Source organism: Leuciscus leuciscus (assembly GCF_965113295.1).
Source record: "Leuciscus leuciscus genome assembly, chromosome: 22".
NCBI classification, from domain to species: Eukaryota; Metazoa; Chordata; class Actinopteri; order Cypriniformes; family Leuciscidae; genus Leuciscus; species Leuciscus leuciscus.
Window position 1 is genome coordinate 35,791,371 of NC_138746.1, and position 16,008 is coordinate 35,807,378.

The 16,008-nt window shown below is 40.5% G+C and overlaps 1 protein-coding gene across 9 annotated transcripts in view; it reads right to left on the reverse strand.

Moving 5' to 3' along the window:
- LOC309486437 (neurexin-1a-like) overlaps positions 1-16,008 on the reverse strand; it is a 174,389-nt gene that overhangs the window by 4,053 nt on the left and 154,328 nt on the right. For 4 of the 9 annotated variants that reach the window (XM_082153742.1, XM_082153741.1, XM_082153739.1 and 1 more), the window contains 3 exons: positions 10,699-10,788; positions 9,251-9,576; positions 3,747-3,834 (listed from right to left, as the gene is read on the reverse strand). In XM_082153742.1, the coding sequence (XP_082009868.1) occupies positions 3,747-3,834; positions 9,251-9,576; positions 10,699-10,788 (504 nt within the window). The remainder of the gene's footprint in view (positions 1-3,746; positions 3,835-9,250; positions 9,577-10,698; positions 10,789-16,008) is intronic. The other 5 variants (XM_082153747.1, XM_082153740.1, XM_082153745.1 and 2 more) reach the window with 3 other exon arrangements.

Below are 16,008 nucleotides of genomic sequence, written 5' to 3' on the forward strand. Positions count from 1 at the left end.
AAAAAAACGAATAAGGATGGGTTTTCTGATTTTCTGATTGTGCTCAGATCAAAAATAGAAAAAATTAATTACTGGATTAGACAAATTTTCATTTTGATTTTTAATTTTTAATTTAACACCTTATGCATATATCAAGGAAATCATTTTAAACAGATCAAGTACTATTGTGGTAACAGATTACAGCCATTTTAATAAAGGTGTGAATAGCAATCATGCCTCATTCCGTACAGTCCGACTTTTGAACTTTATTCCTTTTTTTTTATTATTATTTATTCGGGGACACACACATACACACCTAAGGTTTAAGGAGGTCTGCGCGGGACTGTTTTTTTTTTTCGTCCCGCTCCCACAAGGTTCTATTCAGCAACCGCTTAAAATACACTCGGTGTTCACCCGCTTTATTTCCCGACCTGACGGGTCCACAAAATTTAGATCTCGTTTCCATAATCTCACATTCAAATGTCTCTAACGGAAAGAAGGAGATGAAGTAGCCTATAATAATTATAAATGCAAACAAAAATTGGGTTCGTGTCAATATAAATAGTAGGCTATTTTAACATTGTACTGTCAGCAGAGAAAAAAAATGCCACAGAAAAAAAGAAAAAAAGAAATATAAATAACATAAATTAAATAGGACAAAGCCTATCACTCAAATTTCTAAGCAACATAAACGAAAATCATATTGCCCTACTGACGAAATGAAGTAGGCTATTTTCTGCCGAACTATTTCAAACATCCTTGCAAAAAAAGAATGTTGTTGACTGACAATGGTTTCAATACCAAACAGCTCCTCAGAGATAGGTGTACAGGCGGTCAGAATTAAGTGCGGATACGCTGTCAAAAGATGTCGGGAGTGCGAGTGGGCTATTGTCAGTCAGACCGCCCGCTCCGTCCAAAGTACACCAGAGTTCTGACCGCTAACGTCTTTAGACGCGCGAATGGACACAAAGTGGTCAAGCGTATAACTAGACGCGGCAGGCGCGAATTTGACGCGCTATTCGCGTCCGGTGTGAACGCACAGTTATACTTTAAAATGTAATCCCGCGCCGCATGATTCCCTATGGGCGTTTCACACAGTATGCGGCGGTGAAATCGCCGCGCGACTACGGCTTTTCTCAAGTAGTGGAAGAGTTTTGTGCAGCATTTAGGACTACCAAAATAATCCGGCGGGCCAGAAAATATTGCTGGCGGGCCAGTTTTGGCCCGCGGGCCGCCAGTTGCCGTTCCCTGCTCTACACTATCACACTAAACTGCATTTGAGTGTGTTAAAGTTATAATGTTATTCTATGTGTTAGTTTGTCTGTATGAGACTAGCAGTGAGCTAGATCAACATTAGAATAACACACTGATCATATTTGCTCACCTGTCTAATAAAGTACATACAAGAACTGCGTCTCTGTGAAGTCGTGACTCGTGAAGCGCTGTCAAGTCCCAAGTTAGTCGCTGATATTGATCCTCGTTTTAGTTCTCCTTTTTTCCCAAAGTCTGCTTGCCATGGTCCATAATGTTTGAACGAAACAACAACAGCGTGCAGCCAGAGGTTACGCACTACACTCATTGGCCCTCATTTATCAATCTTGCGTAGAAACGGGTGTATATGTTGGCGTAAGATTATGCTTACACTCCTCTCACCGCCTGATTTATGAAGCTGTGCGTACCTTTGAAATCCAGGTGTACGCAATACCTGACCTTGATAAATGCCGCGGCTGAAAACGATCGTCATTAGAATAACACGCCCCTATATATTCAAGTCTCCGCTTCCCCCACGCCCTCATTTTACGCCATGGACACACGGAAGACGGCAAAGAAGAGAAACTTCTTTGAGAAAGAGAAAGCGAAACCAGGGAAGTGGAAAGAAACAAAATTGATTTCTAGATTTTTATTATTAATGACGCTTATTGTTATTTAGAAGAAGAATGTCGTTATTATTATTATTTGTATTATTATTATTATTATTTAAAAGAAGAATGTCATTTTTATTATTTTGTCAGTCTGAATTATTTTTTTGGTCATTGAAAGCCTTTCATTACTAAACCCAGTCCGTGCGCACCTGCCGGGCCTAACCCTGGCCTAACCATCGTTTCAAAGAATAGTACGACGGCGAGCGCGTCGAGTATAAACGCCTCGTCCGTTTGGGGAGGTGCGCGCGCAGTCTGCGGAGACTCGCGCTGCGGAGCCAGGCCAAAGTATAAACAAGGCTTGAAACGTCAGGTAAAGCGCACAGGCTCGCAACTGAAGGAATACATATGCCTACAATTCAAATGCTTTGGTAAAGTCACACAACTTAAACATTGAAGTCCATGTTGCACAAAAATAAACACTGAAGTTTATAATTACGATGTTGTTGTTTTTTTACAGTGGGTCATAATATATCATATCTTTTAGTTTGTCAGTGCGTTTTGTGGTGTTAGGAATTGTTTTTCTGCGCATTCCCGCACTCAAAACGTGCGTACATGTACACCACCTCCTGAGCTGGCGTAGGATTTGAGTGTGCCGCACTCCAACGTTCATATTGATAAATCTCAAAGTCACCGTGGTTTTGGGTGTACGCCAGGTGTACGCTGGAAATTTGGTGTACGCACTTTTGATAAATGAGGGCCAGTATGCACAGAACTGTCCACGTCTGTCGTCATGGTTACTATGGCAGTACTTGAGCGGAAACCAGGGATAACGCGGATATTACGTCAGTGACAGGCGACAAGTGAACAGGTTTTCCGGGACGGCCAATTATTTAAAATTGGAATTTCTCTGAAATTAAAAATCTTTGGGAACTTTTGGGATATTGTAAGTACACAACTGCAGGAAATATATCACACTGTGCAAGTGATTTCTGGATATTTTATTACAAAATTATTACATATTGTACCTTTAAAGTAAAAGTTGAGTTTGAAAATCCTATTTATGGGAGCATTATTGCTGTCTGTATGAAGGAACATCAGGGGAAGGTTCTTTAATGAAACATTGGAAATTTACATGACAAAATAAAAGTTTTACTGAACACCTTGTGTCTCTGTTCCAACTTCCATATATCCATATATATATTCCTTGACCTTGTGTAAAACATGAAACAGCTCAACGTGTTCTCAGGGACAGCAAAACTAAAACTACTGAGGTGAAAGTGCGGCCAACCAGCGAGAGATTGACTGACAAAAAAAAAGTTGCGCAAAACTTGAGTGATATTCTCTAAATGTCGATTGCGAAATTACGACGTTTCCATTAACCGATTTTATGCGACTGAAATGTAATTTTTTCCTCTCATGATAAGCCATTCCAATAATCAAGGCGACGGATGTCAGCAGGTTTATGTATATCTCAGCCGCCGCACTAGACATTATTATTAATGGATGGAGATGTATGCGTGATATTCAACATTAATATCCAGGAATGACTCTTATACTGAGAGCGGCTCATATGAGGAATTCTGGGAGATTCTCCTCATCTCTGCTTCAAGCTCTTGATACATTGTGGCATTTCTTTGTTGTTTAGAATCCAGTATTCCCATAATTCTTTTGTCTTTTATGAGTTTAATAAAGAACTCTGTCTCTTCTTCTGTCCAAACACACCGCATCATCTACGTCAGCTGACCTGTAAATGCGCAAAAACTGTTTCCGTTGCAGTTTTTTATATTACTTTTTCGAATTATCTGAAAAAACCTCTCGTGCGAGCGCAAAAAACTTTTTTTGCGATATATGGGAGTTTTTGGGAAATTGACGTGTTTCCATTGGGCTTAATAAAAGAAGACTAACCTAACCCACCTGAGCTCGGCTCGCACGGGTCGATGTCCTCGTCGTCGCTCGGGCACTCGGCAGACGCCACCAACAGATCATCAGTCGTCTGGGAAACATGATAAAGGAAAGAGAGGCTGAATTAAAAAAATAATAATACAACAAATCATTCCCTCAATGCCAGATCTAAAACTAAACCTAACCTCAGATCACATCAGTGAACCTGAAATGTACTTTGTGTCTAGTTTTGAAGGAACAACACGCCGCTCGTTCAGTGACCATGACTGGCAGAAAGAAGCAAACACTAAATGGCTTATTACAAAACATAAATCAGAAGCCACTGCAAAAATCAGCCTTGTCCATGTCAAAAGATGAAACTGTTGCCATGCATATTAGTGTGTTTTTATTTATTAATTTCTCCAGAGTTAAAGACTTACTTTTCTCAATAATTTGTACACATTCTTTTAGATGCAATTACAGTCTTCTCCTTTCTAATCACATTTCTGTCAGGACCACTATCGTCAAATACGATTAACAATTAGCATATAGTTTGGATTGGCGGTATGGTTCTGTTCTGGGCGAGAACTCCCAGCGCATCCATGAGGCCTAGCATGAACAAGAGCATCAATAACCCCCCTTAGGGGAAACAGAACAGAACCAACATCAATGTACAGCAGATATCATTAATTCAAGATTTTAAAGTACAACATAATTCGAGAATTTATTCTGATTCAAGGGGAATCAGAATGCCAAATCCTGACTGAGAGAGGAGGAGCTGGGGCGGGAGGAGGAGCTGGGGAGAGAGGAGGAGCTGGGGAGGGAGGAGGAGCTGGGGAGGGAGGAGGAGCTGGGAGAGAGGAGGAGCTGGGAGAGAGGAGGAGCTGGGGAGGGAGGAGGAGCTGGGGAGAGAGGAGGAGCTGAGAGGGAGGAGGAGCTGGGGAGGGAGGAGGAGCTGGGGAGGGAGGAGGAGCTGGGGAGAGAGGAGGAGCTGAGAGGGAGGAGGAGCTGGGGAGGGAGGAGGAGCTGGGGAGGGAGGAGGAGCTGGGGAGGAGGAGCTGGGGAGGGAGGAGGAGCTGGGGAGGGAGGAGGAGCTGGGGAGGGAGGAGGAGCTGGGGAGGGAGGAGGAGATGGGGAGAGAGGAGGAGCTGAGGAGGGAGTCATAAATTTGACATTTATTTTTGTTTTAGAATGAACGAGTCATGAAAGCCCAAAGGAAATCTAGACAGTCTGAGAATCCCTTCCTCTTCGGCAAACGAAACATAAGGCCAGAGAAAACACAGTTTAAGACACTGCTGCCTTGAGGGCTTTCAACTGTACAAACTCCTCAAGGCTAACAGTTTACATGACTGACTTTTCTTTATTCTGTACATATGCTTTGGTTAGTTTAGTTGTACGTACCCTTAGTTGCATTTCTTAAAAAAAAATTTTTTGGGGAGAAAAGCCGCACAAAATTCTGTCATTTTGGGCAGCAAAAATCTGAAAAAAGTCCTGTGACAGGGTTTCCGCGGGGTTGTAAAAGGTAGTAAATTAAATTATGCCAAATTAAGGCCAGTAAAAAGTAGTAAAAAGTAGTAAACGTCATCTGACGAGGTAGTACATTTTCGAAGCCCCATCTAACTGGGTCTATATCATGGGTGTCCAAACTTGGCCCGCGGTCCAGTTTTTATTGGCCCGCAGCCAGGGTCCGAAATTAACACCCGCCAAGCGCCAAGTGCGGTTAGATTTTCCGTTTGGCGAGTAAATCTCAAAAGGCTATCCGCCACACTGGCGGGTGAATGTTCATCATACCAAAATAGTAATAAAAAAAATCAGACAATGTTTACAAATCCTGTGCTGGTGGCTCTTGTGTATCGTCCTCCAAAGCCAAATAAGGACTTTGTGAACGAATTTTCTGATTTTTTAAGTAACATGATTACACAATTCGACAGTTTTTTAATTATTGGGGATTTTAATGTACATTTGTGCTGTGGGCAGGATGTGGTCTCCAGAGAGTTTGCAAATATGATTGACTCTTATGATTTGACACAGTGGGTCAAAGGACCAACTCATAAGTTGGGCCATACGTTAGATTTGGTTTTATCTTTTAATATACACATTCAGGACATTATGATTGACGAAGTAGTGTTTTCGGACCATAAACCAGTGTTCTTCAATGTATGTTTTTACAAGAATGTGGAAAAGTCACTGCCAGAAAAAATATGGTCTCGAAAATTCAATTCCTCTACTAATGCTGAATTCTCTATTCTGTATAAAGATTATGGTGAATCTATTTTATCGGAAACATCTTTGATGAACTTAAGTGTTGATGAGTTGCTGGAACGGTTTACTTCAGTTTGTGTAGATATTCTGGATAATGTTGCTCCTCTTAGAGCTAAAAGGAGTAAAATTAAACATTTGCCATGGGATAATGAACCCCTACGGGCACTTAGACAACATGCTCGACAAGCTGAGAGGAGGTGGAAAAAACATAAATTGCAGGTCCACTACGAGATTTTTAGAGAATCGCTACAATCATTTCAGAAGGCCTCTAGAGATGCTAAACACAAGTATTACTCAGATGTTATCACTCAACATGTGAATGATCCTAACATTTTATTTGAGATAATAAATTCAGTTATTAATCCTAGGCAAACTAGGTATCCAGATCCTTCAATCTTAAACTGTGAAGATTTTTTGAATTTTTTGAATGATAAAATTGCTGGTATACACTCTACAATACTAAAAGTACAGATGACTCCGATTTTTGACCTGGCTGTGCCTTGTAGCACGGAATGGAGTGAATTCCATCTTATTAACCTTCCAGCTTTGGTGGATATTGTTGTACATCTTAAGCCTTCTTCATCTAAAGATGATGTCATGTCACCTCGTTTTTTTAAGGAGATTTTTGCTAGTGTAGGAACCACAGTGTTGAACCTTATTAACAAGTGCCTTAGTCAGGGCACTTGTCCAGCAGTTTTTAAGTATGCTACAGTTCGTCCATTATTAAAGAGGCCTAATTTGGCAATAGAGGATCCTAATAATTTTAGACCGATCTCAAATTTACCTTTTTTAGCCAAGGTTTTAGAAAAAGTGATATTCAAGCAGCTACAAGCACACATCACGGCAAATTCAATTAGCGAGCCCTTTCAGTCGGGCTTCAAGTCCTGCCATAGTACTGAGACAGTGCTAGTCAAAGTGTTGAATGACATCTTTGTTTCATTGGATAATGGGGAAAGTGTTATTCTGATTTTACTTGACCTTAGTGCAGCATTTGATATGGTGGACCATGAGATTTTAATCAATCGTTTAGAACATTGGGTTGGCCTAAAAGGTACTGTTCTCAAATGGTTTAAATCCTATCTTACAGACAGATTTTTTTCTGTTAGCTTTGGGGGCTGTGATTCCTCAAGATTACATCTGCCTTGGGGAGTCCCACAAGGATCAATTCTTGCCCCAATTCTTTTCTCCCTCTATATGTTACCATTGGGGGAAATTTTTCGGAAACATAAAGTCTCATTCCACTGCTACGCTGATGATACGCAGATTTATCTGCCCGTGAGAGAATTAAATTCAAATTCACTTGATACTTTATTGGCATGCTTACATGATGTTAAGGAGTGGATGGCTGCAAACTTTTTGAAGCTAAATGAAAATAAAACTGATGTTATCGTGTTTGGCCCTAAAAAACATGACGTGCTGCAGTACTTGAATACAACTTCTTTGAATGGTTTTGTCAAATCTAGTGTAAAGAATTTGGGATTTGTTCTGGATAGTGATTTAAAGCTGGACAGGCAAATTAGCTCTGTGGTGCGATCCTGTTTTCTTAGCCTACGTCTGTTATCAAAGACTAAACCATTTCTATCTATTTCAGATTTTGAGAAAGCCATTACGTCCATTGTTTTTTCTAGAATGGACTATTGTAATTCCCTTTTTTATGGTGTTGATGCCGGAGCAATTGTGCGTTTACAGAAAATTCAAAATGCTGCAGCTAAAATGATAAAGTCGGCAAAGAAATATGATTCTGTGACTCCACTATTAATTTCACTAAAGTGGCTGCCAGTAAGATGTAGAATTATTTATAAGATCCTCATATTAGTTTTTAAGGCTTTGCACAACTTAGCCCCAGTGTATTTATCTAGCCTGGTGGTAATTTACACCCCCTCTAGATCACTGAGATCTGAAGATAAACAGTTGCTTTGTACTACCAGGACTAGATATAAACATAGGGGTGATAGAGCATTTTCTCGAGCAGGTCCAAAACTATGGAATGACCTTCCCCAATCGATTAGATCTGCTAAAACCTTATCCATGTTCAAAGCCATGCTAAAACAACATCTTTTAAACTCTAGTGGAGGGCTTTTTTAACTGGATTATTGTCTGTATGTTTTTTTTATTTTTTTTTTATGTGATATGTTTATTTATTCTATTGTTCTGTGTTTTTTATTTTGTTGCTGTGAAGCACTTTGGGCAACGCCAGTTGTATTAAATTGTGCTATATAAATTAATAAAGAAGAAGAAAGAAGGCTACATAACATGTTTTTTTCCTCAAATGCAAACACGAAATAAAAGACAAAATACTTTTTAAAAAGACAATTTTTGGGGAAAAAATATGGATTTATAGCTTTTGAAAAAAAATATGGATGGATTAATAGCATTTTGGAAAAAAATATGGATGGATTTATAGCGTTTTGAAAAAAAAATCTGGATGGATTAATAGCGTTTTGGAAAAAAATATGAATGGATTTATAGCGTTTTGGAAAAAAATCAGGATGGATTTATAGCGTTTTGAAAAAAAATCTGGATGGATTTATAGCGTTTTGAAAAAAAATCTGGATGGATTTATAGTGTTTTGAAAAAAAAAATATGGATGGATTTATAGCATTTTGGGAAAAAATCTGGATGGATTAATAGCGTTTTGAAAAAAAATATGGATGGATTTATAGTGTTTTGGAAAAAAAAATATGGATGGATTTATAGCGTTTTGGGAAAAAATATAGATGGATTTACAGCGTTTTATAGCCAGGTTGTAAAAATACAGTATTGTGTATTGTGTCAATATGTCACCTCTAGTGTGTGGCCCGGCCCTTTGTTTATTTTTCTGTATTTGGCCCTCACTAAAAAAAGTTTGGACACCCCTGGTCTATATGGTTTTCAATTAGGGTAACTTATGTGTGCAGGCCTATTTCCTTACTAAACTTCCATGAATTAATTTTTATTTTGAGTCGGACCCAAAGACAGAGGTTTAAGTCTCTCTGGTTCTCTATCTCTCCCTCCCAGTGTTGAAATTAAGTTATAATTGCCTCATTAAATTGTGATTAAATATGTTAATTCATTTTGGAAAGATATTTCATGTCTTTACTTGTCACTTTACTTAACACTTAACACTGCTACTGTTGAAGTTTGAAGCCGTGTTGGTATAAAAATATTGTGATGGTAGTAAAATAGGTGGTAAAAAGGTAGTAAATTCAATTTAACAATCTCTGTATAAACCCTGTGTGAAATCCTAATGGGACTGGTAACACAAATAACTGGTAAGGACAGCTGACCTGCTGGGGCTCTCCCGGTGTGGTGTGTTTCGTCTGGTGGCTGGAGGTGGTGGTGGTGGTGGTGATCTCCATCACTGAGGTAGAGGTCTCAGAGCGATGAACCGTAGCACTGGACTGGGGTGTAATGGAGGAAGATTGCGACTCCCCAACCAGCCTCACGCTGCCTTCGATTCGGATGTTGGGATCTCCTTCCACAGCCATGTTAAAAACCTTCAAGCCATTGTAATAGAAACCAGACATTTGTCCCTGGAAGGAGCGGCTGTGGTCTCGTTCCCAGCCGCCGATCTGGATGGTCATCTGGTTGTTGAAGATCGTGAGCTGGCGGCCTGTGGGAGAACACAGTTACTGCAACACAACAAAACTTAGTGCAGATCGAAGAGACAAACAATGGAGTGATGAAAATAATCACGCCTGAGGAAAAGGTGGATTATTCAGGGATTGGCCAATGCAAATGCCCGACAATTTATCATCGCCGTCATGGACGGATGCTTGTGGAAACAGACAGAAAACAACAGAAAAAAACAAACATTGGCAATACATTTAAGCAGTGGTACTTTGCTAAAAGGCCTCTTTAATAAATATCATCTGGGAACAGTTGGTTTAGTTCCCAGTGAGATTTTGTAAAGCCTAGTACTGTACATATTCAGCTCTCAGAAATCCTAGAGAAAAGGAGGGGAAAGATATTATTTTAATGGTTTCTGTCATCGTGGAGATGAAAAATATCCATCATGGCAGACAACTGTCAATCTGAAGACAGCTTGTTAACTTTACACTCTTGTAAACGACTGATTTTAATCTTATTTTAATGTTGTGTAGGTGTGTGAACACAATAGTAATATTTACAAATGAACATTTACAGCCTTTTAGCAAGAGGAGTTGGGTTGGATGCAAATGCATGATCATGAAACAAAAGAAGACTAAAGAATAATTCAATTAAAATCAACACAGAAAAAAACAACAACAGTGGAACATTTCATATAAAAGATCAAATGCTTATACATGCACATCAAAATTATTTTATTTCAATGGATATTTAGTCATTTTCTTAACTGCATGTAACATTTTGTTAAAGGGACTCAAGCTAATTTATATTGTATAATTATCTAAATACTATCTATTTATTATAATATTACTATTATCTAATTATTCATCACAAATACACATGCTACAATTAAAAAATAGTTATACAATCAAAATTATTGATTTTATCATTTAAAAGTTTAAATTACATTAAAAAATCTGTGATCTTTATATATCAAGCTTCTTCAAACTTACATCTACAGTCCCTTTAACCGAAAGTTATGACATAAACTAGTTAATACATAAATACAGTGTCCAATAATTACAAGCTACATTTATCTATTTAAATTGCTTTCATTTATTGTTTAAATGGTTTATTTTACATACAACATACTACTAATTATTCTAAGTTTTATCAGTGTTTTTACCTTTGTCGAGTAGCCATTCGTCAACTACTCGACTGAGTCGAAATGGGAATCGCTGTCTAGCGATCGCCAGCCGTTCGCTATCAATGCTTCCTTTAAAGTTTAAAGAGACATTTCATTGGTTACAATCCAAGATCATGGGTAATTTAAAACCGATTATTCGAGCTGTTCAAATAAAAAGATTTTAAATCTTAATTTTTAAGTTGAGATATTATATTTTACACTCAATTTTAGTTTATATACTGTGTATATAAACAGTTGACCGCATATGTTTGTTTTAAAACTTGAAAACGATTTTTTATTATTATTTAGTATTGCCCTTCAGAAGCTGCATAAGATATTCTCATGTTTTCTACAAGACAAATTTACAGCTGTTTGCAAACGTTTACATTACCTTGGCTCCTAATATAACATTATCGTAATATAACCATGATCTCCGCCAGAGGGCACTCCTCCTGTCTCCTTTTCCTTCCCATCATCAACTACATTTCCCATAACCCATTGCCTGGACTCATTGTGAGCCGCATTTCCATTACCCTTCAAATTGTGCAAATTGAAATTGCGAATTGACAATACGCCCAATGGAAACACATCAATTTCGCAAAAACTCCCATATATCGTAAAGAAGTTTTTAAAAAAGAGAGGTGGTTTTTCAGGCAATTCAAAAAAGGAATATTTTGCAAAACTGCAATAGAAACAGTTTTTGTGCATTTACAGGTCACCTGGCGAAATAAAAGTTGATCATTCTTTAAAGAAGAATTTGGGGTGTATAAGTTGCTCTCCTTGCCATTAATGTTTGGATAACACACCTACATCTTCCCCCATTAATAATAATGGCTAACGCGGTGGCTGCGATATACATTAACTTACCAACATCCTTTGCCATGATTTTTGGAAAGACTTATCGCCGGTTGAAAAATGACGTTTTAGCTGCATAACATCGGTTAATGGAAACGCTGTCATATCGCAATTGTTTTTTATCGACATTAAGAAAAAACGGCAAAAGTTTTGCGCAAACTTGCTATGATGAAATGTGGCTATGGTCTGATTTATTCCACCTGTGTGTGATTAACTCTTTATGTTTGCTTTATATGCTCTGTGTTTTCAGTCACTCATTGCAAAGTCTTGTTTGTGTTACACTGCAATTCTGAACTGGTTCCCATATTATGGGAACTCTTCTGTCTGTTTCCCTGGATTTCCCTGTTTGCCTGTGTCTTGGACTCTGTTGCTATCTGGATTGTTTGCCCTGTGGTTTCGACCTTCTGCCTGTTATTTGGATTATGATTGTGGATTACCCTAATAAAAGCGGCGTATATCGTTTTTCACACTTCTTTTTACTTCGAAGAATGGTTATGTATGTAACCTTGCTTGCTTCCCTGATTAGGGAATAAGACGGTGTGTGGCGTTCCATACTCCTTAGATTCTGCTTTGAACCACTGCAGTGATTCTATATAAGCTTCAGACAATCATCTTCCCAAAGCATCGATCTTTCCCTACTCAGGGAACTTTAGGTTACTGTAACGTAACCCTGGTTCCCTTTCGTGGTCACTACGAGTTACGTCAGTGACGACGAATGGGGTTTCGCTTAGAAAGCCTATCACCTTTGAGTATATAAAACGAGCCAATGAAATGCCATGGGTCTGCGGAATTTGCATAGCGTAACTCCGCCCCACCTCGTGGGTATATAAGGAAGTACGCCGGCAACATGCAGATATGTTTTCGCTTCGGAGCCAAGTTATTCACTTCACTCCACAAGCCAAATCTGAGATTCATCTCTACACTCTTCGAGACGAGCTTCTCTCCAGGTGTTGGTGTGACAGCGAGTTCCAGCGAGTGCACATTCCCTGCTGATCTGTGCAGTGATCTGGGCAAGCTCGGCACGGATGCACTGGCGCACAGTTAGCTGAGGGGCCTCCGCAAGTATGTGTTTCCCCCAGTGAGCCTTCTTGCGCAGACCTTGTGCAAGATCAGGGAGGACGAGGAGCAGGTCATTTTGGTTGCTCCGTATTGGCACAACCGGACCTGGTTTCCAGAACTAGTACTCCTCGCGACAGCACCTCCCTAGCCAATTCCCCTGAGGAAGGACCTGCTTTCTCAGGGACGGGGCACCCTTTGGCACCCTCGTCCCGATCTTTGGAACCTCCACATGTGGCTCCATGATGAGGCAGGTTTGAGTACCCTACCACCAGCGGTGGTGGCTACCATCACTTCCGCTAGAGCATCGTCCACGAGACATGCCTATGCGTTGAAGTGGAACCTCTTCGTCAACTGGTATTCTTCCCGTCGTGAAGACCCCATGAAATGCCCGATCAGTGTCGTGCTTTCCTTCCTGCAAGAAGGGTTGGAGCGAAGGCTGTCTCCCTCCACCCTGAAAGTGTAGGGTGCCGCCGTTGCCGCACATCACGATGCAGTTGAAGGTAAGTCTCTGGGAAAGCACGACCTGATCTCATCAGGTTCCTGAGAGGAGCGAGGAGACTGAATCCTCTTCGCCCTCCTCTCGTTCCCTCTTGGGACCTCTCAGTGGTTCTAACTGCCCTGCAGAGTGCTCCCTTTGAGCGAGATTCTACAATCTCCGAGTGGAGCCAGTTTCTTCTCATGTACTCGCTTCAACCAGCCGATACTAGATTCTGCTCAGGGTTCGCTTGCTCGCCATTCCTCTCCACGGACGGGATACGTGCGATATTCTCCTCAGGTGAGCCTCCCCGTAGGCCCTGAGTTCCTCCATCGCTGTTGACGCCAACGCCAGAGTTATGCCACCAGCAACTTTCGCGCTTGGCTAGGTGCCTCCATGTGCCCCCTCTGGGCGACCCCCACATGTGTATTTCCACTGTAAGCCTCTCTGATCATGTGTCTTTCCATTGGCAAGCCACCTTGCCACCCCTGGGGTTGAAATATTCCACCTACGTGCAATGCTTCCCAGTGTACCTTGGTATTCCTGTGTTAAGTATTAATACAGATTTCACCTGTGCAGTCGCATGAATGTGTATATGGGCTATAGTGGCATATAATGTGAACAGTAAAGTATAAATACTTTAAAATAACTCGCATTAGTTAAAGCAGAACTGTTGAGAAATAATATTACTTCAGTAGATTAATAAGTAGTTTTAGTTTCCAGGGTCTCGTCCCGCCGAGACCACCCTTCCTGGGTCTCGTCTTACCGAAGCCGCCCTTCCAGAGGCCAGTCCTGCCGAGCCAGAGACTGTTCACGTCATGCCCGCCGAGCCAGAGACTGTTCACGTCATGTCTAACGAGCCTGAGCTTCATCACATCATGTCTGCCGAGCCTGAGGTTCTTCACGTCATGTCTACCGAGCCTGAGTTCCTTCACATCATGTCTGCCGAGCCTTAGTTTCTTCACGTCATGTCTACCGAGCCTGAGCTTCATTCATGTCTACCGAGCCTGAGCTTCATCACATCATGTCTACCGAGCCTGAGCTTCGTCGCGTCATGTCTGCCGAGCCTGAGTTTCTTCACGTCATGTCTACCGAGCCTGAGTTCCTTCATATTATGTCTGCCGAGCCTGAGCTTCTTCACATCAGTCCTGCCGAGCCTGAGCTTCTTGACGTCAGTCCTGCCGAGCCTCAGCTTCTTCACATCAGTCCTGCCGAGCCTGAGCTTCTTGACGTCAGTCCTGCCGAGCCTGAGCTTCTTCACATCAGTCCTGCCGAGCCTGAGCTTCTTGACGTCAGTCCTGCCGAGCCTGAGCTTCTTCACATCAGTCCTGCCGAGCCTGAGCTTCTTGACGTCAGTCCTGCCGAGCCTGAGCTTCTTGACGTCAGTCCTGCCGAGCCTGAGCTTCTTCACATCAGTCCTGCCGAGCCTGAGCTTCTTGACGTCAGTCCCGCTGAGCCTGAGCTTCATGTCAGTCCCGCCGAGCCTGAGCTTCACGTCAGTCCTGCCGAACCCGAGTCTTCTGTCCCCGAACCTGAGTCTTCTGTCCGTGAGTTTGTCTCTCTCTTTAATTTTGATTTTGGAATTCCAATAAACAGTTGTTTACTAAAATTATGGTAACAGTAGGGTTGACAATTCAAGAGAACACGAAGTAAGAGCTGACAATAGCTTTTCATTTTTTAAGTGATAATTTAGACGTATCTTGTTAACACAAAACCATCAGTACTGTATAACGACCCATACAATTCCCTAAATATTCACATAACATTCACTCAATATGTATTTAACTTTTACTGTACCTAAACAGCTGTGTAAAGGCAAACTTTGTTTGACTTGTTAAAAGTGAGTGATTTTGAAACTTAATTTAAAATGTCTTGCTAAAGAAAGACGTCTCATTACACCAGTTGTGTGACACAAAAATACTGCAAACAATATCATTAGAAACAAACAAAAAACACAGTCTCATAATGTGGGTGTTGCCTGGCTATGTATGGGACTGATTAAGTCCATCTTTGCATTTAATTATTAGCAACAAGTCAATTGAAAGACAATTCTAAAGTATAAATTAATCCAACACCTCTAAACAGTCCTGTTGTCAAAACCTTCTAGCTTGTTAAAGGGTTAGTTCACCCAAAAATGAAATTTCTGTCATTAATTACTCACCCTCATGTCGTTCCAAACCCATAAGACCTTCGTTCATCTTCGGAACACCAATGAAGATATTTTTGATGAAATCCGAGAGCTCTCTGATCCCTCCATAGACAGCAACATCATTACAACTTTCAAGGTCCAGAAAGGTAGTAAAGACATTGTTAAAATAGTCCATGTGACTACAGTGGTTCAAATATAATGTTATGAAGCGACGAGAATATATAATAACAACTTTATTCAACAACTTCTTCTCTTCTGTGTCAGATCTCCAACACTATTCGCGTAGTATACACAGTACCGCACTCAGCGTGACCAGCGTCGGCCAATAATGAGCAGGCGTTCTGACGTAGAACCAGGAAGCACTGCACTGTTTACACTACGTCAAGAGCAGTGTTGTGTGTAACGCGTTACAGAGTAACGCGTTACAGTAACGTAACTACTTTCAACGAAACGTAGTTCCTTTTTCAATTCGGCGCAACGTTACTTTTCCAATGGATATATTTGACAGCGACACTGCCTCAGCTGCGCGCTTGAGAGAAGAGAACTGTTGAGAACTGAAGAAAACGATTTAGTTTCATATTTATGTTTAAATTAAATTAAAAAAAATCGCTAAAATATCGGGAGACAAATGGAGTGTGGAGACATGATTTTGACCACTTTATTAAGTTTGTTTTTGTAGAAAACCTGTATTTAAAGTGAATTTCGTTTTGTATTAATTGTATCTTAATTTTAATCAATGTTTTATCAACCAATTGCCTGAATTTAATAAGTA